Raw genomic sequence first — 27,886 nt, forward strand, 5'->3', positions numbered from 1 at the left:
GAGGAGGATGTGGGAGTCGTGGGACCAGAAGGTCGTGTTCCTGCCCACCTGTCGGCGTAGCGCAGCGTGGAGAGAGACTCCTCGTAGCAGATATCAGCTGGGCTCAGCGTGGCAATCTGAGGACACACATCCAGTCAGACCAGCAGATCACTACATCTCCACCCAGACCAGTACATCGCTACACCTCCACCCAGACCAGTACATCGCTACACCTCCACCCAGACCAGTACATCGCTACACCTCCACCCAGACCAGTACATCGCTACACCTCCACCCAGACCAGTACATCGCTACACCTCCACCCAGACCAGCACATCGCTACACCTCCACCCAGACCAGTACATCGCTACACCTCCACCCAGACCAGCACATCGCTACACCTCCACCCAGACCAGTACATCACTACACCTCCACCCAGACCAGTACATCGCTACACCTCCACCCAGACCAGTACATCACTACACCTCCACCCAGACCAACACATCGCTACACCTCCACCCAGACCAGCACATCACTACACCTCCACCCAGACCATCTGGTCATGTTAAGTGAATGTAACCTTCAAGAAAAGTGTAGTTATGTGGTAGTTAATGTAACCTTCATGTAAAGTGCTGTCAAATATTCCATAAGATCACGCCCCCACACCAAAGTGACAACATAAGGAGTGTGTGAGCGTGACAACATGAGGTGTGTGAGCGTGACAACATGAGGAGTGTGTGAGCGTGACAACATGAGGAGTGTGTGAGCGTGACAACATGAGGAGTGTGTGAGCGTGACAACATGAGGAGTGTGTGAGCGTGACAACATGAGGAGTGTGTGAGCGTGACAACATGAGGAGTGTGTGAGCGTGACAACATGAGGAGTGTGTGAGCGTGACAACATGAGGAGTGTGTGAGTGTGACAACATGAGGAGTGTGTGAGTGTGACAACATGAGGTGTGTGAGCGTGACAACATGAGGTGTGTGAGCGTGACAACATGAGGAGTGTGTGAGCGTGACAACATGAGGAGTGTGTGAGCGTGACAACATGAGGAGTGTGTGAGTGTGACAACATGAGGTGTGTGAGCGTGACAACATGAGGTGTGTGAGCGTGACAACATGAGGAGTGTGACAACATGAGTGTGTGAGCGTGACAACATGAGGAGTGTGTGAGCGTGACAACATGAGGAGTGTGACAACATGAGGAGTGTGTGAGCATGACAACATGAGGAGTGTGTGAGCGTGACAACATGAGGAGTGTGTGAACGTGACAACATGAGGAGTGTGTGAGCGTGACAACATGAGGAGTGTGACAACATGAGTGTGTGAGCGTGACAACATGAGGAGTGTGTGAGCGTGACAACATGAGGAGTGTGACAACATGAGGAGTGTGTGAGCGTGACAACATGAGGAGTGAGTGTGTTGAGCGTGACAACATGAGGAGTGTGTGAGCGGTGACAACATGAGGAGTGTGTGAGCGTGACAACATGAGGAGTGTGTGAGCGTGACAACATGAGGAGTGTGTGAGTGTGACAACATGAGGTGTGTGAGCGTGACAACATGAGGTGTGTGAGCGTGACAACATGAGGAGTGTGTGAGCGTGACAACATGAGGAGTGTGTGAGCGTGACAACATGAGGAGTGTGTGAGTGTGACAACATGAGGTGTGTGAGCGTGACAACATTAGTGTGTGAGCGGACACATGAGGAGTGTGACAACATGAGTGTGTGAGCGTGACAACATGAGGAGTGTGTGAGCGTGACAACATGAGGAGTGTGACAACATGAGGAGAGTGTGAGCGTGACAACATGAGGAGAGTGTGAACGTGACAACATGAGGAGTGTGTGAACGTGACAACATGAGGTGTGTGAGCGTGACAACATGAGGAGTGTGTGAGCGTGACAACATGAGGAGTGTGTGAGTGTGACAACATGAGGAGTGTGTGAGCGTGACAACATGAGGAGTGTGTGAGCGTGACAACTGAGGAGTGTGTGAGCGTGACAACATGAGGAGTGTGTGAGCGTGACAACATGAGGAGTGTGTGAGCGTGACAACATGAGGAGTGTGTGAGCGTGACAACATGAGGAGTGTGGAGCGTGACAACATGAGGAGTGTGTGAGTGTGACAACATGAGGAGTGTGTGAGTGTGACAACATGAGGAGTGTGTGAGCCGTGACAACATGAGGAGTGTGACAACAGACGTGCCATGAAGGTGCGGCTGTTTCCCCCCAGGGCAGCCTGCAGCAGCTTGGTGAGGACAGAGTCTCTGTAGGGGACATGGACCCCCCTCCTGCCCAGCGCCACGTCTGCCAGGGCACTGGGGGGAGGGGGGGAGAGATTTGGAGAGGAGAGAGGGATGAGAGAGAAAGGCATAATAAGGTCATCAGGAGGGGTCACAGATCAGGAGTATTCTAACCACCTCACCTCATCCATCACACATCCCTGACCGACCCCTGACCCTGGCTGACCCCTGACCTGATGACGTTGCCCAGGGTGGTGAGGCTGAGGTTGATGGCGGTGCCCTCCTTGAGGCGGTCTGCCTCGGAACCAGAGCCTCTCTGCCTCTCACTGCCAGCCAGGTCCACCAGGCTGATGAAGGACTGCTTGGTGATGCTCTCCCTAGAGAAGATCTATGGGGGAGATGAATAGATGGATAGATGTGACTGGGGTCAGGGGTCATCTGTTTGTGTGTGGCTGGGGTCAGGGGTCACCTGTTTGAGCTGGAGGGTGATAAGCATGTGTGTGGCTGGGGTCAGGGGTCACCTGTTTGTGTGTGGCTGGGGTCAGGGGTCACCTGTTTGAGCTGGAGGGTGATAAGCATGTGAGAGCGGCTGCTGTTGGCGTTGGTGTGTGTGGTGGCCGTGGTGCGCGCACGTGTTCCCTGCTCCATCAGCTGCTCCACCTGGGACGACAACACACACACACACACAGACAGTTACCACATCAAAACCCACATATCACACACACACACACACCCCTTCGGTGTACCTGTACTGCGCTGTCGCAGGGAACCCTGCGGAGCCCCTCCACATAGAATCCCCGGTGCTGCTCCTCCCTCACCCTCAGGCCCCCTGGGGCCCGGGCACCCCGGCACAGCAGGTCCACCACCTGGGGGGGGGGGAGAAGGGGTCGGATGTGGAAAGTCAGGGGTTGAGGGTCAGGGGGGGTGGAGGACAGAGGGGGAGGGGGTGAACGTTCCAGCTACAGAGCAGTGAGGGTGAGACAAGGAGGTATGCTACAGCGCTGTGAGGGTGAGACATGGAGGTATGCTACAGAGCTGTGAGGGTGAGACAAGGAGGTATGCTACAGAGCTGTGAGGGTGAGACAAGGAGGTATGCTACAGCGCTGTGAGGGTGAGATATGGAGGTATGTTAGAGAGCTGTGAGGGTGAGACAAGGAGGTATGCTACAGAGCTGTGAGGGTGAGACATGGAGGTATGTTAGAGAGCTGTGAGGGTGAGACATGGAGGTATGTTAGAGAGCTGTGAGGGTGAGACATGGAGGTATGTTAGAGAGCTGTGAGGGTGAGACATGGAGGTATGCTACAGAGCTGTGAGGGTGAGATATGGAGGTATGCTACAGAGCTGTGAGGGTGAGACATGGAGGTATGTTACAGAGCTGTGAGGGTGAGACATGGAGGTATGTTAGAGAGCTGTGAGGGTGAGACATGGAGGTATGCTAGAGAGCTGTGAGGGTGAGACATGGAGGTATGCTAGAGAGCTGTGAGGGTGAGACATGAAGGTATGTTAGAGAGCTGTGAGGGTGAGACATGGAGGTATGTTAGAGAGCTGTGAGGGTGAGACATGGAGGTATGCTACAGAGCTGTGAGGGTGAGACATGGAGGTATGCTAGAGAGCTGTGAGGGTGAGACAAGGAGGTATGCTACAGAGCTGTGAGGGTGAGACAAGGAGGTATGCTACAGCGCTGTGAGGGTGAGATATGGAGGTATGTTAGAGAGCTGTGAGGGTGAGACAAGGAGGTATGCTACAGAGCTGTGAGGGTGAGACATGGAGGTATGCTACAGAGCTGTGAGGGTGAGACATGGAGGTATGTTAGAGAGCTGTGAGGGTGAGACATGGAGGTATGCTAGAGAGCTGTCAGGGTGAGACATGGAGGTATGCTAGAGAGCTGTGAGGGTGAGACATGGAGGTATGCTAGAGAGCTGTGAGGGTGAGACATGGAGGTATGTTAGAGAGCTGTGAGGGTGAGACATGGAGGTATGTTAGAGAGCTGTGAGGGTGAGACATGGAGGTATGTTAGAGAGCTGTGAGGGTGAGACATGGAGGTATGCTAGAGAGCTGTGAGGGTGAGACATGGAGGTATGCTAGAGAGCTGTGAGGGTGAGACATGGAGGTATGCTAGAGAGCTGTGAGGGTGAGACATGGAGGTATGCTAGAGAGCTGTGAGGGTGAGACATGGAGGTATGTTAGAGAGCTGTGAGGGTGAGACATGGAGGTATGCTAGAGAGCTGTGAGGGTGAGACATGGAGGTATGTTAGAGAGCTGTGAGGGTGAGACATGGAGGTATGCTAGAGAGCTGTGAGGGTGAGACATGGAGGTATGCTAGAGAGCTGTGAGGGTGAGACATGGAGGTATGTTAGAGAGCGGGCTGCAGGAAGGAAGGCCAGCAGGAAAGGCTCACCTGCTCGTTGTAGATCTCCAACATGCTGAAAAACACCTACAGGACCAAACACATCATTAATAAAGAGAAACACACACACACACCACCCTTCTGCACACACACACACCACCCTTCTGCACACACACACACACCACCCTTCTGCACACACACACACACACACCACCCTTCTGCACACACACACACACACACCACCCTTCTGCACACACACACACACACCACCCTTCTGCACACACACACACCACCCTTCTGCACACACACACACCACCCTTCTGCACACACACACACACACCTGGCTCTGCATGCTGTCCTGGTGTTGAGTGAGGGAGTGGAACAGCCTGTGGCAGAGTGTGGGGACCAGGCCAGGGTTGGGTCCGTGGCCCAGCATGGTGGAGCTCTTCCCAGAGCCCGTCTGGCCGTAGGCCAGCAGCGTGGCGTTGTAGCCCTGCAGGGCGCTCTGAAGCACCCCCTCCCCCAGGTCCTGGAACACACACGCCTGGGCAGGAGGGAGAGGTGGGGTCACTCTACTCTGTTTTAAAATGATCTTTTCTCCTCTCCTGTCACTGGCTGAGAGAAAAAGGTTTTGAAAAAAAAGTTAGGAAAGGTTGACAAAATATTCACCCAAAAAACAGGTTTGAAAAAAAAGTTTAATAAGGTTACAATTTTGACGGAGGGAGTTAGTGATGTCGACATGGTCACCTGGTCAGCGCCCCCCCCTCACCTGGTCAGCATAGCGCCCCCCCCCCTCACCTGGTCAGCATAGCGCCCCCCCCCCTCACCTGGTCAGCATAGCGCCCCCCCCCTCACCTGGTCAGCATAGCGGCCCCCCCCCCTCACCTGGTCAGCATAGCGCCCCCCCCCTCACCTGGTCAGCATAGCGGCCCCCAGGTTCCTGGGCCAGGTAGCGGCCCCCCTCCCTAGAGAAGCCGCTGTGTGACCAGTAGACGTGGTCGAAGCTGAAGCAGCGGCTGGGGCCCCCGCGGGGGTCCTGGAGGGTCACACTGCTGGATGCCATGGAGACCACACACACGCTTCCCGCGTCACGTTCCCGCTGAGTGGGGGAGGGGGTGGGGGGTAGGTAGGAAGTGATGGAAGAGGGTAAGGTAGGGAGGGTGATGTAAAGGGGGAGGTAGGGGTAACCATAAAGCATAGGCGGAAATCCAGGGGGGGACTCGACCCCCCCATCCTGGGAAATATATGATTTTTCCCCCTCAATAAATCACTGTAAACATAAGGAAATTTAAATAATATTAATAATATACATTTAACATATTACAATGTAGGCTATGTGTTACAGCAAGCATTTTGGTGCCCCCCTCAGGAATTGCTCGAGAAAATGTCTAATCATTAATTGTAGGATAGCAGATTTTCTTCAAGTCTTTCTTCCTGTGTTACCGATGTGTCCTTTTAAGGATGGTGTGAAAGCAGAACTCTGCTGAGGAGAGAAGTTAAAGAGACGTCCTCCTTTAAACAGCAGAACATCCCACTGCACAATGAAGGGAGTTTTACAGAACAGTGCAACGATAGTGTCATCTCAAACACAATATTATAAAATTCCTGCTATTCCGATAAGACTCCCATGTTGCTGTGATCCTGTAAACATCCTCTGGAAAGCCTGAACTAACCACTTACAACGTACTTAAACGGGGCTTTATTAACGTAAAGCACAGCGGTACTATGGGGCTTTATTAACGTAAAGCACAGCGGTACTATGGGGCTTTATTAACGTAAAGCACAGCGGTACTATGGGGCTTTATTAACGTAAAGCACAGCGGTACTATGGGGCTTTATTAACATAAAGCACAGCGGTACTGACCTTGTTGAAGGGACGGACTCGGACCGCTACTTTAACACAGTCCTTACCGGCCATCTCTGCTAGCGACGCCTTCATGTCCCGGACCTCCCGTTCTGACTGGACCAGCCGACCACACACAACTCAGACAACAAGATAACTGATAGACAAGTTGAGACCTGGGGCCAGTTGCATAAAAATAGACCGTCTTAGACTTAGTTATAATTAAGTCCGACTTGCCATCGACACTTCAATGTATCTGTTGCATAAAGCTTCACTATGAGTGACTAACGTAAGACTGACATATAGCCATATAGACTTCTATAACTTACAGGCCAGGAGGGGGGGGGGGGGGGGGTAGGAACCTGACACTACAGTCTGATGGTTACTTTCTCTGCAGCATCAATTATGTACACAAACACTGCCTTAGTGATCCCTTCCACTCCCAGTGTACAGTACAACACAACCTACCCCTTACACTGCTTCACCTCAGGAAACTCATCTCCCTCCCAGAGGTAGAAAAAAGACACAACTCTTAATGATACAAATCAGCTTTAACTGTCAAAGATAAATCAACAAACACAATGGAGACCAGCCTAGAAGTGAGAGGGGAAGCAACTGATGGGAGTAGAACAAGCCAATCAGCACAGCATCCCTGAACAGACACCACACACCTGTTTTCTGCTGAGGAAACACTAGCCGGTGTGCTGGAAGTTTCTTTGAGAAACCTCAAGCTCCATGGCTACAAACATTCAAGAGTTCAAGACATACTGGATTAGTCCTTAGCGCTCATCTTGTGTATCAGGTAATAGATTTGGTGTTTTGTGGTTTAACGTCCACACCAGAATGCTGCCTGTGACCTCTTCTGAACACAGGAGAAGCAGCCTGGTGTGCTGGCTGATGCTACGAGTACAAAGACTTCTTCCAAAAACATCACAAAATACTTTACATTAAAAATAATTCCAACATTGGCATCTTGATTGTTACTTTAATCTTATCAAAACATTAAAAGCCAAGCAAAATATCAATTCAATTTTATTCTAATTATTTGTAGCAAAAACTTAAAACATGTACATTCTACAAAAGGTTTCATACTCTAAAACAGCGTTGGTCATAGCTTCCTCCTGCGTGTGACTGGCTTGGGCAGGATGGAGTCCAGGATGCGTTTGTAGCGGAGGTTCATACGGAGGGGCGGGGCCTCCTCTGCTGTCCGCGGGGCTTTTGGGAGGGGCGGGGCGGGGCTGGGCAGGGGGGACATGACATCAGCTACAGCTGGAGGAGGAGAAGCTGCTCTGCTCCTGGAGGAGAGAGAGGGGAAAGGAGGAGGAGGGAGAAGAGGGCAGGAGAGATACCTGTTAGCCAACACCATCCACCATTGACAAACACCATCCGCCCCAAAACACAACTATTAACAAACACCATCCCCCCCAGGTCGTACTTGGTGAGTCTCTTCCTGCTGCCCCTGGGAACAGACTTGCTGTCAGCCTCGCCTCCTGCCTCGCCTCCTGCCTCGCTCTGATCCTGAGGAGACCAAAACACCACTTACAGCTGTTCCATTGATATACTCATATCAGGGTGTAGTGGGGTCAGGGTATGGTTAGAGGTCAGAGTAAGGGTTAGAGGTCAGGGTGTGGTGCGACTCAGCAGAACTCACCCGAGTGGCTCGTCTGGTACGTGAGGAGGGAGGAGCCTGAGAGGGGAGAGGAGCCTCAGCCGTCCTTGGAGGCACTGCTCTCCTTCCTGTCACACGAGGGGATTACAGGAAGGAGAGTTTACATTTAGCAGACGCTCTTATCCAGAGCGACTTACAGTAAGTACAGGGACATTCCCCCCCGAGGCAAGTAGGGTGAAGTGCCTTGCCCAAGGACACAACGTCATTTGGCACAGCCGGGAATCGGTAACCTTCAGATTACTAGCCCGACACCCTAACCGCTCAGCCACCTGACTCCAGTTTAACATAGTGCCTGTTGTAACTGTTCTTCGTGTATGTGTGTTGGGTGTGTGTGTCCCTACCTCTGGTAGTCCTCCGAGGGGGGGGGTCACTAGCTGGGCTCCCCTGGTCTGACCCGGGGGCTGTGGGGGACCCCGCCCTGGTTTTCCTGGTGCTGCGTGGAGCAGGGAGAACAGACTCCTCCCCCTCCTGCTCCCCTCTTCCCCTGGTTTTCCTGGTGCTGCGGGTCGTCCTGGGGGAGGTCTTGTGAGGGGCGCGGCGTTTAGCCGGGGTGGGGGTGCAGCTGTCGGCCTCCACCCCTGGAGGGGCAGGGGGGAGGGTCGAAGCTGGGGGGCGGGGCGTAGCAGGGGGGCGGCCCCTCCTGCGTGTGCTGGGGGGGGCAAGGGGGGTGTTTCTGCTCGTCACGGAGGCCCTGGTCTTGCGTGGAGGCGTGGAGGGAGCCTGGGTGGTTTCATCTGGGAGGGACTTCACCCCAGCCTCCACCTCGGCGCTCTCCATCTCTCTGTGCTCCTGAGGCTCTCCACCAACGGCTGTCTGGACCAGTTCTGGGTCCTGCTTGACCTCCGCAGGTTCAGGGCTGGGACCGAGGCTGAGGTCAGGGCTGGGACCGAGGCTGGGGTCAGGGCTGGGACCGAGGCTGGGGTCAGGGCTGGGACCGAGGCGGGGGTCAGGGCTGGGACCGAGGCGGGGGTCAGGGCTGGGGTCAGGGCTGGGACCGAGGCTGAGGTTGGGGCTGGTCTCTGCTGGGCCGGAGGACAGGAGGTCTGACTGGAGCTCAGCTTCAGTGAAGTTCATCTCTCCACATGAGGTCATTTCCTCCTGAAAGGGCTTCTCCTCCTCCGGAGCTGCAGGAGCAGGAGGGGGGGGTTCTGTATGCTCACACAGGCCAGAGACAGCCTCAGAAGCTGGCCTGGTCTGTGAGGCCTCTGTTGCCTCAGAGTACACGTTGGCCTCTGCTGCCTCAGAGTACACGTTGGCCTCTGCTGCCTCAGAGTACACGTTGGCCTCTGCTGCCTCAGAGTACACGTTGGCCTCTGCTGCCTCAGAGTACACGTTGGCCTCTGCTGCCTCAGAGTACACGTTGGCCTCTGCTGCCTCAGAGTACACGTTGGGGTTTGTTTCTGTCGCAGCCTCAGTCCGTCCCACACCCACATTCACAACTGCATCCACGGTAACCACAGCCTCGATTCCATCTGCCTCCATTGCAGCAGTGGCTGCCTCCTCTCCCACTCCCTCTCTCACTGCCTCTCTCTCCACCTCTGCCTCACCCACTCCCTCTGCTTCTCCCTCTATCCCTGCCTCTCTCTCCACCTCTGCCTCACCCACTCCCTCTGCTTCTCCCTCTATCCCTGCCTCTCTCTCCACCTCTGCCTCACCCACTCCCTCTGCTTCTCCCTCTTTATCTACCTCTCCCTCTCTCACTGCCTCTCTCTCCACCTCTGCCTCACCCACTCCCTCTGCTTCTCCCTCTTTATCTACCTCTCCCTCTATCCCTGCCTTTCCCACTGCCTCCGTCTCCATCTCTGCCTCACCCACTCCCTCTTCATCTGCCTCTCTCACTGCCTCAGTCTCCACCTCTGCCTCACCCACTCCCTCTCCATCTACCTCTCCTTCTATCCCTGCCTCTCTCACTGCCTCCGTCTCCACCACTGCCTCTGCTTCTTCACAGACATCTTCCATCCTCTCCAGGGTGACCATGTCTGTCTCTTGACCCTCCAGGGGCTTCTCGATCTCCTCCGTGCCAAGGAATAGGACTTCAGGCTGGGCCACAGCCTCTGCCGCGTGGCTGGGCTCCACACCGGTCTCCAGGGGTAGCGTGTCTGCATCCGGGTCCACATCCTCATCCTCATCCTCAAGCATCAGGGAGAAGCCCTGAGCTCCGGAGGTGGGGGCCTCTGGCTCGACCCCATGCACCAGGGTGGTGAGCACTGTCTGGGCCTGGTGGATCAGGGCCTGCCCCGGATCCTCCACCAGCTCCAGGGGCACCAGGAGGGTGGAGGAGGACTTCAGCTGGGTGTAGCAGGACCCTCTCTCCTCCTCAGCTCCTCCTGTGCCCAGCCTAACGATGAACACCTCCTCCTCCTGTTGCTGGGAGGTACACAGAGACACATCAACTACTGAGCCTGCACCAAGTCTTCATAACATAACAGGCTGGCTATTACGAGCAGCTAACTAGAGCTAACTAGCATCTACTAGCAGCTAAACGCAGCTAAGTAGAAGCTAACTAGCATCGAGTAATAGCCATCCTGCGGTTAACTGAGCAAATCGAGAATGACCACACCACAAAAATGTCCTTACTTTTAGGCCTGCCTCGGATGTGACCAATGAGAGCACAGCGGCGTCCTGCTCTGATAGGTCAGGAGGGTAACGAGGGGCAGGTCGTTCCCTGAAGAGCCTGGAGTTTGGACCCCAGTTTCCTGCCACCTCCTCAATGATCTCCACCTCGCTGCCAGAATCATCCTCCTCCTCCTCTTCCTCTTCTTCCGGAGCGTCCGACCCCTCCTCCGCTTCCTCCTCCTCCTCCTCAGAGGAAGGGCTGGAGAGGTCCTCACTGTCGTTCAGACTGACCACAGCTGCAGAGACACCAGTGCAGGTTGTTAGCGCTCCAGAAGGACCTTAAAACCAAACCCCTAAAACCCAACCCTAACTCAACCCCAGACTCCCCAGACTCACACTGGGAGTCTGTCCCGGTGTGGCCCGAGGAGACGGATGTCTGGGTGGTCAGGGCCCGGGGAGACTCGGGCACCGGTTCCTCTCCCTCACCGGACGCAGGGTCACTGAGGAGTGGGAGAGAAGGTAAGAAAGGTGTTTGGGTTCTGTTCTGTTCACAGGAACATTCATGACCATCAGGGAGTGTGTGAGAATACCTGTTGATGGAGGTCCAGCTGTCCTCGTGTATGCCAGAGCGGGTGAGAGACAAGTCATCACCAAACAGATGACGCTCCACAAAGTCTGAAAGACCTGGGGGAGAGAGAGAGATCATCCACCATCACCTGTCATCATGTTCATGTATTTTGCTTGTTGATTATTCATCTAATGTGGCCAGGCTGCACACTGAGAAACACTGCGCTAGGCTCCTCCCACCTCCTTGGGTCCCTAGGGCAGAGTAGCAGGACTGTGTACGTAGAAACCCACTGGCTTTCACTGGATCTTAGAATGTAATCCCACAAGCCAGGTGGAACCCTCACCTGAGGTCTCCATCAGATCCTCTGGAGGAGACGTCTGCTCCTGCTGCATGTCCTCCTCCTCCTCCACCTTCTCCTGCTGCTCCACAACCTCCTCCTTCTGGTCCTTCTGTATGTCCTCTTCCTCCTGGTCCTCCTCCTCCACCACCTCCTCCTTCACCACCACCTTCTCCTCCTCCTCCTTCTGTATGTCCTCTTCCTCCTGGTCCTCTTCCACCACCACCACCACCTTCTCCTCCTCCACCTTCTCCTCCTCCACCACCTTCTGCATGTCCTCTTCCTCCACCTTCTCATCCTCTTGGTCCTCCACCTTCTCGTCCTCCTCCACCACCACCTTCTGCATGTCCTCCTCCTCCACCTTCTCATCCTCTTGGTCCTCCACCTTCTCATCCTCCTCCACCACCACCTTCTGCATGTCCTCCTCCTCTACCTTCTCATCCTCTTGGTCCTCCACTTTCTCATCCTCCTCCTCCACCACCACCTTCTCCTCCAACACCACAACCTCCTCCTTCTGGTCCTCCTCCTCCACCTCCTCTATATTCTCCTCCTCCTGCTCTGTGGTCTCCTCCACTGGTTCCTCACTGCTGACCACCTCACACACTTCCTGGTGACCTTTAGGCCCCTCGACCACTTCCAGGTCAGGAGGCTGTTCTACTTCCTGTTGGGTAATGGGCTCCTCCTCCTTTTCTACCACTTGGTCTTCCTGTTCTGGGCGAACCTCCATCTTCACTTCCTCTTCAGGAAGCCGCTCTGCTGTCACTTCCTGTCCCACCGACTCAACTTCCTGCCCATCAGCCTGCTCCTGTTCCAAAGATGGGAGAACACTTTGCTGTTTGGCTGCTGCGGGCCCTTCTTCCTGGAGGGGCAGCACTTCCTGTGCCTCTGTGTCCCTCTGGGATCCTTGCATCACTTCCTGTTTGGTCACTTCCTGGATGTCGTCCTGTAGAAGTCCCTCCCCCTCCAGGTCCTCGGGGGGGAGGGCGTCGTGGAACTCCAAGGTGGTGTCAGCTGATTGGACGGACGCCACACTCATGTCTAGGCCCAAGCTGAGTCTCCCTGTCAACGGTGTTCGCAAGAGCCCCGACAACGCCTTGTCCACGGCAACCTCCTGGATTGAGGATCCGCTCTCTGACTCAAGGCGCTCCAACTCCCTCTCTGTTGCCACCTGTAGGTCAAGGGAAGAATGACATGCAACTTGACACATGAACACAGATATGACACATATTACAGATATACTGATATTATAGTGTGTGTCAACAAATACAGGAAAAACATAAAGGGGTCATTGATTGCAAAACCAAGTTTACCTTGTCATAGTTGAATAACGACAGTTCAGTTCGGTAAAATGGACATACACTGAACCTAAAAGTCTATTGACACCTCTTTCCTATGCAAATCTCACAATTTGAAACTGCTGCTGTAAAACGGGCGGTTTCAAAAAATTCAGGGTGGCTCCACCCTATTTGGCTCTGGTCTGTACCTTTGTCACGCCCTGTGCGCTGCTCTGAGTACTTCCAAGGGAATTACAAAGGAGAAAGTTTGGAAGTTTTTCAAGGATATTGAGTGTTCCAGGCTGTACAGGGATTGCTGACACTTTTCATAGTCTTTCCAAGGAACCAAACCCTCGACGGGCATGGCTGATGTTTGTTTATACCATAAGCTAGAAGATCCCTGTGCAGTTCGACCCTCAATTACACATTTGCTCAAACCATTTCACAGAGGACAGTTTTGAAAACTTGGGACAATGTAAAGCAGAATTTGCTATGAAGCTGTTGCTGAAGAGGTGCTGTTCCGAACTTATGTTCATCACATACGCAAGCTGTAGTATGATTTTGTCACTAAGTTATTAGCAATGCTAACGTATCCAGTATCTAGCATAGGTAGAATGTGTGATGATTTAGATTATTGACAATGGGGCTAATGCGTTATTTAATGTTCCTGACTGTGTTTCATTCGAATAAATAACCTGTATTATTATGTAAATCTACAATTCACGATGCATGTATGTCCAGATCTTTGTCAGGTTATTTTTTATGTAATTTTTCAGAAAGATGGCTAGAGCTAACTGAAGCCGAGTTGAATCACGATAGTTTGTTTGCTAAGCTGTAAAGTTACCCCCCTAAATCAATCCCGTTTGCTTCAACAACAGAAGTGGAAACAACTAACGTTATCATTTCAAATGATATCTAGTCAATCTGTTGAAAACAGTGTTGGGTAGACAAAATAGATATATTTGCACTTCTTTCAGTGAGTGCTGTTGGCCGTGTCGCGCCTTTGCTGCGCAGCTTCACTCGTTGTAAACCAACCAATCAGCGCGCAGCTCATCTAAATATTCATGAGCATACCATAAAAAGGGAGAAAACCCCTCGTTTTATTCCAGGGCTATTTCACAGGATGCATTAGGGCGCATAGAAGAGCACCCGGGCCATTTTCAGCCCATCCAATGTTACATACCCTATTCGGAGACCTTAAGGAACAGTGTGAAATACCCTATAAAATCAGTAAATGACCCCCCTTTTTTTTTTTTTTCGAGGAGGTGCACTGACCCCGTTTCTCCAGCAGTTGGAGTCTGGGTGGGGGAGCTGGGCCTCCTCTATGAAGGTGATGCGGCTCTCCTTGGGGCGTGGCGGGGGGGTGAGGGAGCGGGCGGGGGAGGCGGAGGGGGAGGCCACGGGGGTGGGGCGCAGGCTGGAGCGGAGGATGGACTGGGGGGTGAAGGAAGAAAACACAGGACCCGACGCAGCCAGCGCCCGCGCTCGCTGAGAAGCACACACGCACACACAGGTAAGACACACCTCTCTCCACACCTCCTTCCACCCCTCCCTCCACCCATCCCTCCTCACCTTGACCACCTGTGGGGTCTGCAGCAGGGAGAGTTCGGGGGCCTTGGTGGCACTCCTAGGAGGGCCCCAGCTCCTCCTGGGGGGGGTGAGCAGGGGGGCCGAGGAGAAGGGGGGCACTACCACATCCAGGAGCCTGGGTGGGAGAGAGGGTGGAGTTAGCGTTTGGTCCAGTATCTGCCTGGACTCTGACCTGATCAACCAGCTCATTCTTAGAGTCGGGTGGGCTAGATTAGTGTTGAGCTACAGGCAGGTAGCTGCAGGAGCTGGGGACCCCTGGTACAGGCAGGTAGCTGCAGGAGCTGGGGACCCCTGGTCTAGTCCATAAGGAGCTGAAAACACTTTCATTCCTTCGTTAATAGTTTACGGCAAGACTTTACATTCATGTTACATTATCTACACCTGCCATGCACCGTAATGCATCCCGTTAGCCAAAGCTGGGTCCATGTCTGTGTTCGTGAACACGTTACGTCTGCTAAAGTGTGGTGAAAATCTGATATAAACTATGGGGGCCACAGGTACACTGACATGTCCTCAAGAGTAGTTCCTGGGTGGGACACATTCAAAAGCTGTGCTGTAACACAGACAAGTGTTAACCTCACCTGGACTTCCTCCTTGCTGCCATGGTGATGGGGGTGCCCAGGAAGGGGTCTGGGCGGTCAGGGGGCAGCAGGGGAGAGGGAGACTTTGGGCTAGGGAGCAGGACAAGGGTTTAATACACACACACACACACACGACTGTGTGAGGGGGAGGAGCTGGGGGGGTCTCACCTTCTGAGGGGGGAGGTGGGGGGGAGGGGCTCCTTGCCCACCCACACCTCTCCGATCTTGGTCAGCACGTCACTGATGAACCCTGCCCTCGTCAGAACCTTCTCACTGGCCAAGCGCCTGGGGACACTGGAGAGAGGCTGTGGTCGAGAGACTGAGGAGCAGGGTGAGGAGGAGAGGAGCAGGGTGAGGAGGAGAGGAGCAGGGTGAGGAGGAGAGGAGCAGGGTGAGGAGGAGAGGAGCAGGGTGAGGAGGAGAGGAGCAGGGTGAGGAGGAGAGGAGCAGGGTGAGGAGGAGAGGAGCAGGTTGAGGAGGAGAGGAGCAGGGTGAGGAGGTGAGAGGGAGGAAGAGGAGAGAGAGGGATGGGTAGATAGACAGTTACATTCAGTCTCATTATAACGTCTTGTTAACCAGTATCATCATCCAGAGCTCTTTACAAGTGCTGACTACACCAGGGCCCTATACACAGTAGAGAAGTACTGACATACTCCCACACACTTTCACCCTCCCCCACAGACACACCTCCCCCCCCCCCACAGACACACACCTTCACCCCCCCCCCCACAGACACACACCTTCACCCCCCCCCACACAGACACACACCTTCACCCCCCCCCCCACAGACACACACCTTCACCCCCCCCCACACAGACACACACCTTCACCCCCCCCCCCCCACACAGACACACACCTTCACCCCCCCCCACACAGACACACACCTTCACCCCCCCCCACACAGACACACACCTTCACCCCCCCCCACACAGACACACACCTTCACCCCCCCCCACACAGACACACACCTTCACCCCCCCCCACACAGACACACACCTTCACCCCCCCCCACACAGACACACACCTTCACCCCCCCCCACACAGACACACACCTTCACCCCCCCCCACACAGACACACACCTTCACCCCCCCCCACACAGACACACACCTTCACCCCCCCCCCCCCCACACACACCTTCACCCCCCCCCACAGACACACAGTCTCTCTCCCCCACACCCACCATGTGTGAGGAGTGTGGAGGGGTGCTGGTAGGGCCTGCTTCTCTCCATGGCCAGCCTGCGCTGGGCCCGGGGCAGGACCTTGCCGTACATATCCAGGATGGAATTCCTGGTGCTGGAGCGCTCCTTCACTCTGGAATCCCTCTCGCTCTGGACAGAACAACAGCAGCTCACACCCTCACTAGGACACTCTGGGGGAGTGTGTGGGTGTGTGTTTGGGTGTGTGTTAGAGACAGAGAGACAGACACAGAGAGAGGGAGAGAGAGAGACACAGAGAGAGGGAGAGAGAGAGACAGAGAGAGCTTACCACCATGTTGGTCCTGAGGCTGTGGTTGAGCTGTAGAGCAGCAGTATAGTTGGACTGCTGGAGGTAGTGAACCAGGAGCAGCTCTCTGTTCTGGATCCCCCCCCCACTCTGCAGGAAGGTCTCCAGACATTCCTGACACACACATAAACAGTCGCCCCAAGTGATGTTAGTGTGTAGCCAGGGTTACAGTGTGTATCCATGGTTACAGTGTGTATCCAGGGCAACGCCCCCTACCTGCTCCCGGAGGCGTAGCGGCAGGCGTAGTAGCAGGGTCATTAGACCCAGGTCCTGACAGCCCAGGAACACAGCACACAGCAGCTCCTCCACCCTCTCACACACACCCTGCTGCCTCACCAGGGCCAGCGCCTCCACCACACACCTGGGGAAGGGACACATTAATGACACACACACACACACACACACACACACACACACACACACCTCCCCTCCCTACCTGTTGTGCAGCAGCACGGCGATGCAGAGGGGGGCGTGCTGTGGCGCGGCCAGCAGGGGGCGTGTGGCTTGCAGGTAGCGCAGAGCCAGCACCGCCTGGCCCTGGCTGAGCAGGGCCTGCAGCACACAGCCGTGGTGCCAGTCCCACGGGGCCGGCAGGGAGGACGGGTGGAGGAGCAGCTCCAGGGAGTTCTGACGGGGCCAAGAGCACGGGTTAGGGGTCTGTGTGTGTGCGCACCAGGTGTGTGAGTGTGTACCTGGCGTGTGTGTACCTGGTAGTCGTGGTGGTCCAGCAGCCAGAGGCCCTGCACCAGCTTCACCAGTCTGACAGGGAGGGAGAAGGCGGTGGGGAAGGACTCCACACACGCTGCACTCTTACTGGGGAAAGTGTACATGACATCCAGCAGCAGGTAGATGACCTGGGGACTGTTATGGAACATACACAGGCTGGAGGGTCTAGTGGTCATGTGTACGTATGTTCCCAGTGTGTCCATCCCCAGCGGCATTATGAAGGATCATTACTAGGATCAGCAGGGCTGAGCTACAGGAAGGATACCAGGGCATGTTTAGCCGTCTCCTCAACATCCTCCAGCAGGTACACGTCCAGCAGCGCCTGGCAACCAGAGACGGGGAGAGAGACAGAGAGAGAGACAGAGAGAGAGACAGAGAGAGACAGAGGATCAGCGTGGGGTTTCTCATGACCCCATGTTTCCCTCCCAGCTGTTGGTTCTAAAGCTCACATGCAGGGTTGGGGGCGGGTACAGTCCAGTCCCGCCCTTGTCCCGCCTCCACAGGTCGGCCACGCGCTCGCCACACTGGCCCACCAGCCCGTCAATCATCAGGCCGTCAGAGCCTTTCCCCCTGCAGGACCAACCATGACAACAGTGAACAGGCAACACCGTCATAGCGACCATCCCAGCACCACACACTCAAGAATGAGCTACACATTTGTGATCTTTGATTTCCTTCCTGTACTGGCTACAGGCTCACTTCTATAATTTTGGATAAAAGCTGTTGTAACTACAGCGCTGTAACTACAGTAGAAGTGTGGAGCTGACTGACCTGCGGAGGCCCTGGAGCTCCTCCCTGCGGAGGGTGTAGTAGCCCCTGATTGCAGAGTACCTGTAGAGGGGCCTGGAGATCGGAACAGAGTCCTCATCTGGAGGGAGGAGGAGCACAGCCGCTCAGACAGCAGACAGGTGGAGGAGAAGCACAGCCGCTCAGACAGCAGACAGGTGGAGGAGCACAGCCGCTCAGACAGCAGACAGGTGGAGGAGAAGCACAGCCGCTCAGACAGCAGACAGGTGGAGGAGCACAGCCGCTCAGACAGCAGACAGGTGGAGGAGAAGGTGCAGAGGGCAGGAGGAAGTGCAGAGGGCAGGAGGAGGTACAGGAGGAGGTGCAGAGGGCAGGAGGAGGTGTAGGATGAGGTGCAGAGGGCAGGAGGAGGTGCAGAGGGCAGGAGGAGGTGCAGAGGGCAGGATGAGGTGTAGGAGGAGGTGCAGAGGGCAGGAGGAGGTGCAGAGGGCAGGAGGAGGTGCAGAGGGCAGGATGAGGTGTAGGAGGAGGTGCAGAGGGCAGGATGAGGTGCAGAGGGCAGGATGAGGTGTAGGAGGAGGTGCAGAGGGCAGGAGGAGGTGCAGGAGGTGTGTTCCGTACCGGAGCCCTCGGGCAGGAGTCCGGTCCTGCAGAACCAGAGCAGCACCTTGGCGTACTGGGAGATGAGAGCAGACACCATGCTCTTATTCAGCAGGCCCTGCCGCCCTGCACACACGCAGGACAGGAACACATATGGAGGGAATGAGATATGGATGCAAAATTGTATGTACCTGTGTGTGTGTACATGTGCCTGTGTGCGTACCTGTGTGTGTGTGTGTATGTGTACCTGTGTGTGTGAGCGTCTGGGCCTCCTTCAGCAGGCAGCGGAGGATGATGCTGAGGTTGCCCAGCAACCTCTGGCTGTGCTGGAGATGCTGCAGGATCTGGGGGTCTGTGAAGTTGGAGGAGCTGTCGAAAAGAGGAGCACCTGGACACACACACACAAAATACATTAAACTGTCTGGAAAGGGTTCCTCCACTTGTAACAATGCATAGAGCAAGAGAGACCCACAATAGGGTTAGGGTCAGAGAGACCTACAGGAGGGTCAGAGAGACCTACAGGAGGGTCAGAGAGACCTACAGGAGGGTCAGAGACCTACAGGAGGGTCAGAGACCTACAGGAGGGTCAGAGACCTACAGGAGGGTCAGAGAGACCTACAGGAGGGTAAAGAGACCTACAGGAGGTGTCCAGGTCCTGCTTGGTGTGGACCACCTTGTTCCAAGTCCACTCCAGGATGTAGCGTAGAGACACAACACAGCCTGGAGCATCTGCAGAACACACAGCTCTTACTACATGCACACACACAGCTCTTACTACACACACACACAGCTCTTACTACATGCACACACACACAGCTCTTACTACACACACACAGCTCTTACTACACACACACACAGCTCTTACTACACACACACACACACAGCTCTTACTACATGCACACACACAGCTCTTACTACACACACACACAGCTCTTACTACATGCACACACACAGCTCTTACTACACACACACACACACACAGCTCTTACTACACACACACAGCTCTTACTACACACACACACAGCTCTTACTACACACACACACACAGCTCTTACTACACACACAGCTCTTACTACACAGAGCACACAGCTCTTACTACACATACACACACACACACACACACAGCTCTTACTACACACACAGCTCTTACTACACACACAGCTCTTACTACACACACAGCTCTTACTACACGCACACCACGGTGGGGGGGTATCAGTATGCCTGTGTGTGTGTGCTGTCAGGCTGTGTGTGTGTATGTGTGCTCACCCTCGGTGGTCCACTGCCTGATGCAGCCTGTGATGAGGCTGAGAGAGCTGGTCTCCACCGCTGTGCTCAGCACCGCGTCTAACTGCTCCTCCTGCACACACACAGAGACAGGCTGGAGGGTGTGTGTGTGTACCTGAGACAGGCTGGAGGGTGTGTGTGTGTGTGTGTACCTGAGACAGGCTGGAGGGTGTGTGTGTGTGTACCTGAGACAGGCTGGAGGGCTGGAGGGCTGCCAGGCGTGAGGACACTAGACCAGACAAGAGGCAGCGAGAGTAGCAGGAAGATATCACCTCACTGGACACCAGAGACACCTTCTTCAGGAAGCTCAGGGTCTGCACACACACACACACACACACACACACACACACACACACAGAGAGGCAGCCAGGTGAGAGGGATGTAGTGTAGCTGACAGAAGATGAGCTGCTGTAGATCCTCACCTCCTTCTGGTACCCGGAGCAGCTGAGGTGGACCAAGCCGACGCTGAGAAGACAGCTGGCCTCTGTTCTCACACACCAAGCATAAAACACCATGAACACCATTCAAGCACATTCAGATCGTTTTTATTTTTATTTTTAAGTAGTGTGTGTTGGATGAGTTTATACGTTGTGTGTGGATGTGAATGCATCAAGTCATAATTTGACACAGTAATGAAAATGACTAAATGTAAATCAAAGTGTGTGTGTGTGCAGTCAGTACGTGTGTGTAAGCAGTATGTGTATAAGCGTGCGTGCACTTGCCGAAGTTGTATGCGGTGGGGCAGAAGAGGGCGTCGGGGGCGGGGCAGGAGGGGGGCAGGCCTCTGCTGAGGGAGCGCTCATTCACCTGCACGTCCAGCAGGGGGCAGGACCACCAGGCCTCCCCCACACCCTCCACACACCACACCGCCTGGTACGCACAGCTCCGCAGGGACTCCCCCACTCTGCAGCACATGGAGACACACACATGGAGAGACACACACATGGAGAGACACACACAGGGAGAGACACACACAGGGAGAGACACACACAGGGAGAGACACACACAGGGAGAGACACACACAGGGAGAGACACACACACACACAGGGAGAGACACACACACACAGGGAGAGACACACACACACAGGGAGAGACACACAGGGAGAGACACACACAGGGAGAGACACACACAGGGAGAGACAGTGTTTTGGAGTTTCATCAGAAGATCCCTGGTGAACACTTACAGGGTCTGTGTGTTTGTGACAACGTGAGAGATCAGGGTTCTAATCTCCCCAGAGTTGTTACTCTGGGTCACTCCCAGCCTCCCTCACCCACCCTCACCTGAGAGAGTCAGGCATCTGGGCGTGGTACCAGCGGTTGATGTCGAACACACAGATGTAGGTGGAAGGGTTTCCCTGTCCAAAGGGCTTCACCTGCCAGCTGAACACCGACACGCTGGTGTCTGGAGACGTCACTGTGGGGACATGACACATTGAGAGGAGCATGTGTGTGTGTGTGTGTGTGTGTGTGAGGTGTGCGTGTTGGGAGGTACCTTCGTTGACGCTGTCGTCCCTGTCTGGGTTGGGGTGGTGAACCTTCTCGATGGTCTGGCAGCTGAGCAGGCGATAGCTGCTGCCCCTGCCAGGCCAGGGGGCCCCGGCCAGGGCCTGGCTGTAGCGCTCCTCACAGTACTCCAGCCCCTGAGGAGGAGAGGGTGGGCACCTTACAGTTAGAGAACCTGCTGGAAACAGACTGTCCCAGAAGTCCCGTTACTGGTAGATGGACAGTAGAGTTTGCTGTGCTCCAGAGGATCTGGTGCTGACCTCATACAGTATCCTGCCGGATGACAGACACTTCCTGTCACTGAAGGCCAGCTGGAGCAGGTGGAGGCTCAACACATCTCCCTCACTGGAGGAGAGAGGGGGGAGGGGCAGATAGTAAGAGACAGTAACAAAGTGTGAGAGGGTGGAGGAGAGAGAGAGGGTCCAAGGTGACTCACTGCTCCTGGGATGACTGGACAGCCCACAGGTAGCAGCAGTTCCTGGGGTCGTTTTCAGGCTCTTGGAAGGTGAAGGCATGAACAGGCACCCTGCCCCCCTCCAGCTGGGAATGGTACCTGAGAACACACAAAGGTTACAACAGGTACCTGAGAACACACAAAGGTTACAACAGGTACCTGAGAACACACAAAGGTTACAACAGGTACCTGAGAACACACAAAGGTTACAACAGGTACCTGAGAACACACAAAGGTTACAACAGGTACCTGAGAACACACAAAGGTTACAACAGGTACCTGAGAACACACAAAGGTTACAACAGGTGATCCCCTGGTGGAGGGTGCCAGGGGCAAGGAGGGTGCCAGGGCGGGGTGTGGAGGGGTCAGGGCGGGGTGTGGAGGGGTCAGGGCGGGGTGTGGAGGTGCCAGGGCGGGGTGTGGAGGTGCCAGGGCGGGGTGTGGAGGGGTCAGGGCGGGGTGTGGAGGTGCCAGGGCGGGGTGTGGAGGGGTCAGGGCGGGGTGTGGAGGGGTCAGGGCGGGGTGTGGAGGGGTCAGGGCGGGGTGTGGAGGTGCCAGGGCGGGGTGTGGAGGTGCCAGGGCGGGGTGTGGAGGGGTCAGGGCGGGGTGTGGAGGTGCCAGGGCGGGGTGTGGAGGGGTCAGGGCGGGGTGTGGAGGTGCCAGGGCGGGGTGTGGAGGGGTCAGGGCGGGGTGTGGAGGTGCCAGGGCGGGGTGTGGAGGGGTCAGGGCGGGGTGTGGAGGGGTCAGGGCGGGGTGTGGAGGTGCCAGGGCGGGGTGTGGAGGTGCCAGGGCGGGGTGTGGAGGGGTCAGGGCGGGGTGTGGAGGTGCCAGGGCGGGGTGTGGAGGGGTCAGGGCGGGATGTGGAGGTGCCAGGGCGGGATGTGGAGGGGTCAGGGCGGGATGTGGAGGGGTCAGGGCGGGATGTGGAGGGGGTAGAGGTGAGGGTGTGTGGGGGGTACCCACTCCCTCTTGAGGGTCTTCATGTTCCAGAGCTGCAGGGTTCCATCGGTGGAGCCCACAGCCAGCTGGTTGGTGCGGGGGAGGTACTGCAGGGCCGAGGCCCCGGGCCCCGATGAGCTGAGCTGCACACACAGGTGCCTCCCCTGCCTGGCCTCCACCTCCCTCAGCCGGGGGACCTCAGAGGGGGACAGGGTCACCACCTCCAGGTCTGGAGGGAGGAGAGGGGGCGACATGATTATAGAAGAAGAAAAACAGGAGCCAGAAGGAGGGTTAGAGACAGATGTCCTGAAGACATGACGATAGAACACACCTGAAGCCTCCAGCTCACTCTGACTACAGGACAGGTCGTCCAGACACAGGTCGACCAATAGGATGTGGCCCAGGTCTGTAACCACGGCAACCACGCCAAAGAACCAGCGCAGGCTCTGGTGCAGGTGCTGCGTGCCTGCACCTGCACCCCCGTAGCTCACCAGGGGCTCGATGGCTGTGATCTGGGGAGGAGAGTGCTCTGTAAACACAGCACTCACATAGCACCCACTACAGCAGGCAGAGACTGAGTGTGTGAGGAAATGAGTGAAAGTAAACTTAGAACCTAAGAAACTCACTCAAATACATGTATTAACAATTATTTTGTCCTGTGTGTACCCAAGACAGGCTGGTGTGTGTGTGTGTGTGTACCCAAGACAGGCTGGTGTGTGTGTGTGTGTGTACCCAAGACAGGCTGGTGTGTGTGTGTGTGCGTGTGTGTGTGAAATGGCAACAAGGCAGCCACATTATGTCTGACTCACCCTGCCTGGTACAACCACAGCCTTCACCACGCGTGCAATGCCCAAGTCGTAGAGGCACAGCAGGCTTCCCTCCGCGACCGCCAGCCCCACCAGGAGACCCGACCTCTTCAGCCAGCTGAAGTCCCTGGCAGCCAGCACAGAGGGGGGGTGCTCCCCACCCCCACTGAAGCAGTAGGCTGACCGCCGCTCCCCCGTTACGGCGTGGACCACCTCCAGGTGGGGGCCACAGGCCAGCCAGGCCAGCCCACTGCGACCTGCGGGACAGAGGACGAGCAGCAAGGTGGAGTGAGTGGAGGAGGGTGGGGGCTGGGGGGAGGAGGGTGGGGGCTGGGGGGAGGAGGGTGGGGGCTGGGGGGAGGAGGGTGGGGGCTGGGGGGAGGAGGGTGGGGGCTGGGAGGATTGATTAGGGTGGGGACTTGGAAGTCAGTTTTAAGCAGTCAGTAGGTTCCTGTGCAATGTTATTATAGGTGATTATAATGTTTATCAGTTATTGGTGCTTGCAGGTTTTCTAGAAGAGATGATGGTGTCTGCTGGGTTTGGATCAGATGTTTGTGAAGGAGGTAGGATGCCCAGTCATGCTAGTTTACAAGTGACTATCAGGGGTGTGATTACTAAGCTAAAAAGGGGATGTGGGGAGAAAAGATGTAGGCCTTACCAACAGTGAACTTCCCACGTAGCACAGAGTCCAGGGTGATCTCATCCTCTCCCAGCACCTCCACCGTCACCCTGGGAAACGGCTTCAGGCCACTGGTGGTCTGGGCAGCCAGATCCCCCATCACTAACACCACAACACAGGGTCACACACTCATACTGCATCACATGTACACAGCACCGCAACACACATGTTCAACAACACAGATCATGTTCATGCATCAAGAGTGCATCTCTTTTTGTCTCTGACACTCTCTCAATCTCTCTTTGTCTCTGACACACACACAATCAAGCAAGTGCAGACAACTGGAAAGCTTTCATCAGTGCAGGCTTGGTATGTGAAACTCTGCTGCCAGTGGACCAACACGGGAGGCCGGTCTGTTATGGTGGTTACAGCCCGCAGCTGTAAATAACTGTACACAGGCATAACTTAAGTACAAATTAACTACAAAAACAGTTCTTCCCCCTATCAAATCAGCGACTTAAGGAGGATTTCGCTCTCCACCATTGCTATGCATAATGACAGTTGCCGCCAAGAGGTCCAATCGAAATGTAGTCTATGGGAGCTCGGGGCACATTCAAAGATAAACTAGCAACCACACGTTTTTCGTCATCAGCCAACTTCGTCTGTCGGGTAAATATGTGATCTATTCAAGTTAGCCGTCCAATCCTGCCTCCTTAACATAAAAAAGGAATAACATATCATGGCTGGTTTGTTTTGAGACATGTCAACGTTTCCCTGTAACAGTGCTACAAGAACTTTACAGCCAAGTGAACAGCAGCAGCTAGCTGTCCAGGTAGCTAACCAGCTAGCCATGCAGGCTGCAGCCTATCTGAATGAACTCCCGCGCGACTTAGCCAGAGCGGCTAGTTACAAACCACGTTTTCAAGTACAAGTAGCAACAATAGTCAGCCTGCAGTTGCCGATGGTGAACATAGTAGCGACTTACATACGAAACGTCAAAACTAAAATCAAGCTAGTTTACCCAAAAATGCATGAATAGATCATGTTAGTGCTGTTAGAAGTAGCTAGGGATAACGCTACTAACGTTAGATAGCAGCTAGCTGCCTAGCTACACACGCAACTTCTGACTGGCAAGTGGAGTTAGCTAGTCAAGACTCTTGGCTGAACTGAATCTAGTATATCCTTACATTGCTACGGTTATTTAGCAGAACATATGCATACATGACTACCTTACTAGCTTGCGTCTGTTACTGTTGACACATGTGGGATGAATGAAACCAACAACAAGCTAGCTAGCCAGTTTGCTTGCTAAGTTTAAAATGTGCACGCGTGGGCCTGGCTAGACAGTTAGCTGTGTTGCAATCGTTTTGTAGGCGCCAAGCTAGCTGTCTTCCAGCTGCCCCGTTGTGAGTAAAGTTGCCAGGTTGGTGGCATGTACTGTAGCAGTAAGACAAGTGAATGTTAAATAAAGTTGATAGTAGTTAGCTTAATCTGACAGTCTACATACAGTTAGTAGCTAGCTACCTAGGCAGCTACCAACGGTCAGCAACGTTGCTCTTTTAGCGAGTTCCAGGTGCAAGATATTGGAGCTAGTCAACTCAGTGTAGTTTAGCTACCCGAGCTAGCTACGTACCAGTCTGTTGACAGCCGTACTACTGGTTGGTATTCGATCTCAGATCTTCATGTGTGTTGCGATGCCTCCTCTCTGTCACAACTTGATCCTAATTCAGCGTCAAACATCTGGTCCTTCCGGTCAGATTCTAAACGGACAAGCCAGAGGCATTTTTCTCAGCTCTGGGACAAGGCTCGTTGAAGATCCGCCTCATCTAGCCAATCAGAGCCGAGGTCTTTCGTAATTTTGTAGTCCAAAATGACCCGCGAGTAGTTATCTAATATACAATTATGTAATTATAATTTTTTACATTGAGAAAATTATTTGTCTTGAACATGTACCTTCACATTTTCAAATGCACAGATATAAAACACGAATAATAACCTGTCTGCAGAACCACGTGATCCTGACCAGTCTCCCACTCAGAGACCGCTCCTGCAATATCTTTCCTCCACCACCAGGGGTCAGAGCTGTTCTTTCAACCATCTGGCACCGCGCCTGCTGAACAACACATCCAATTAGGTTTTGTTCTGACAATTGTTGCACATTGTTTATTGTGCCTAAGTATCAATGCAATTATGAAACATGCAACTAGATTATGTATTTTAGAAATTCTGAATATTTAATCCATTCCATGCATGTTTAAGATCGCTGGTCTTTCACAGCAGAAGTCATACAGGTCTCCTTCCCTCCCTCCCAGTGTGGGTGGTGTCTGCAGACAGGAGAGAGAGAGAGAGAGAGAGGTGGTGTCTGCAGACAGGAGAGAGAGAGAGAGAGGTGGTGTCTGCAGACAGGAGAGAGAGAGAGAGAGAGAGATGGTGTCTGCAGACAGGAGAGAGAGAGAGGTGGTGTCTGCAGACAGGAGAGAGAGAGAGAGAGAGAGGTGGTGTCTGCAGACAGGAGAGAGAGAGAGAGAGAGAGGTGGTGTCTGCAGACAGGAGAGAGAGAGAGAGAGAGAGAGAGGTGGTGTCTGCAGACAGGAGAGAGAGAGAGAGAGAGGTGGTGTCTGCAGACAGGAGAGAGAGAGAGAGAGAGAGGTGGTGTCTGCAGACAGGAGAGAGAGAGAGAGAGAGAGAGAGAGAGAGAGGTGGTGTCTGCAGACAGGAGAGAGAGAGAGAGAGAGAGAGAGGTGGTGTCTGCAGACAGGAGAGGCCTTTGATAATTACATCAGAGAAGGCCTTGATGATGTTGCCCTCCCTCCCCACATCCTCTCCCTGACATGACTCTCTGCTCCCAAGACATCAAAGGGGGCTGGTGGCATGGGGACAGTGAGGGGCTGGGGGGCAGAAGGGGTGGGGTGCTCCCTAGGACCACCTTTTCCCAAGGGAGTGTCCAGACACTCTACCCCAGGAGAGAGGCTCCCTCCTGGGCTCTCCCACTAGTCCGGCCCCCATAACCTCCAGATGAACAGGCATTGGTGAGGTGTTGATGTAGTCCAGATCCTGGATCACAGAGAAGCCCACCTCCAAACTGGCTTGAAAGAGGGCTTAATCCCCACAGCCCCACATCCACACACACTTCTCTTCTGTGGGTTAGGCTAACCCTAACCATCGAGGCCAGATGACTGCGTCCACTCTGTTAAAGGCTGAAGCTGTCATGCCCTCCACTGGGAGCAGGTACACACACACACTCACACACACCTTCCACACTCACACACACTCACACACACCTTACATACACACACACACTCAGACACCTCACATACACACACACACTCACACACCTCACATACACACACACACTCACACACACCTCACATACACACACACACTCACACACACCTCACATACACACACACACACACCTTACATACACACACACACACACACACACACACACACACCTTACATACACACACACACTCACACACACCTCACATACACACACACACACACACACACCTTACATACACACACACACTCACACACACCTCACATACACACACACACTCACACACACCTTACATACACACACACACTCACACACCTCACATACACACACACACTCACACACCTCACATACACACACACACTCACACACACCTTACATACACACACACTCACACACACCTCACATACACACACACACACACACACACCTTACATACA

At 54.4% G+C, this 27,886-nt stretch overlaps 2 protein-coding genes across 2 annotated transcripts in view; both read right to left on the reverse strand.

Moving 5' to 3' along the window:
• Window positions 1-6,505, reverse strand: part of kif28 (kinesin family member 28) — a 10,948-nt gene extending 4,443 nt beyond the window's left edge. Inside the window, exons 1-9 of the mRNA XM_062447523.1 lie at window positions 6,431-6,505; window positions 5,480-5,665; window positions 4,907-5,110; window positions 4,618-4,653; window positions 2,966-3,085; window positions 2,772-2,879; window positions 2,453-2,607; window positions 2,183-2,294; window positions 26-116 (exon numbers count right to left, since the gene is read on the reverse strand). Of these exons, the coding sequence (XP_062303507.1) occupies window positions 26-116; window positions 2,183-2,294; window positions 2,453-2,607; window positions 2,772-2,879; window positions 2,966-3,085; window positions 4,618-4,653; window positions 4,907-5,110; window positions 5,480-5,665; window positions 6,431-6,505 (1,087 nt within the window). The remainder of the gene's footprint in view (window positions 1-25; window positions 117-2,182; window positions 2,295-2,452; window positions 2,608-2,771; window positions 2,880-2,965; window positions 3,086-4,617; window positions 4,654-4,906; window positions 5,111-5,479; window positions 5,666-6,430) is intronic.
• A 436-nt stretch (window positions 6,506-6,941) lies between these two features.
• ahctf1 (AT hook containing transcription factor 1) lies at window positions 6,942-26,001 on the reverse strand. Its single transcript, XM_062446552.1, has 40 exons — window positions 25,800-26,001; window positions 24,206-24,328; window positions 23,551-23,804; window positions 23,073-23,253; window positions 22,766-22,970; window positions 21,785-21,901; window positions 21,609-21,693; window positions 21,338-21,485; window positions 21,127-21,259; window positions 20,568-20,749; window positions 20,268-20,329; window positions 20,031-20,159; window positions 19,828-19,918; window positions 19,201-19,290; window positions 18,809-18,949; window positions 18,583-18,687; window positions 17,986-18,082; window positions 17,664-17,784; window positions 17,480-17,536; window positions 17,196-17,342; window positions 16,925-17,115; window positions 16,705-16,849; window positions 16,471-16,602; window positions 16,166-16,313; window positions 15,153-15,303; window positions 14,985-15,074; window positions 14,386-14,518; window positions 14,089-14,301; window positions 12,024-12,707; window positions 11,647-11,690; window positions 11,546-11,601; window positions 11,225-11,318; window positions 11,031-11,134; window positions 10,656-10,930; window positions 9,390-10,445; window positions 9,084-9,281; window positions 8,420-8,951; window positions 8,061-8,146; window positions 7,845-7,927; window positions 6,942-7,704 (listed from the first exon to the last, which is right to left on the reverse strand). Exons 2-40 carry the CDS (start codon window positions 24,324-24,326, stop codon window positions 7,518-7,520), a joined length of 7,068 nt encoding a protein of 2,355 aa, XP_062302536.1. The 5' UTR covers window positions 24,327-24,328; window positions 25,800-26,001; the 3' UTR covers window positions 6,942-7,517.
• Window positions 26,002-27,886: the final 1,885 nt, after the last annotated feature.

Source organism: Osmerus eperlanus, chromosome 21, assembly GCF_963692335.1.
Source record: "Osmerus eperlanus chromosome 21, fOsmEpe2.1, whole genome shotgun sequence".
Taxonomy (NCBI): domain Eukaryota; kingdom Metazoa; phylum Chordata; class Actinopteri; order Osmeriformes; family Osmeridae; genus Osmerus; species Osmerus eperlanus.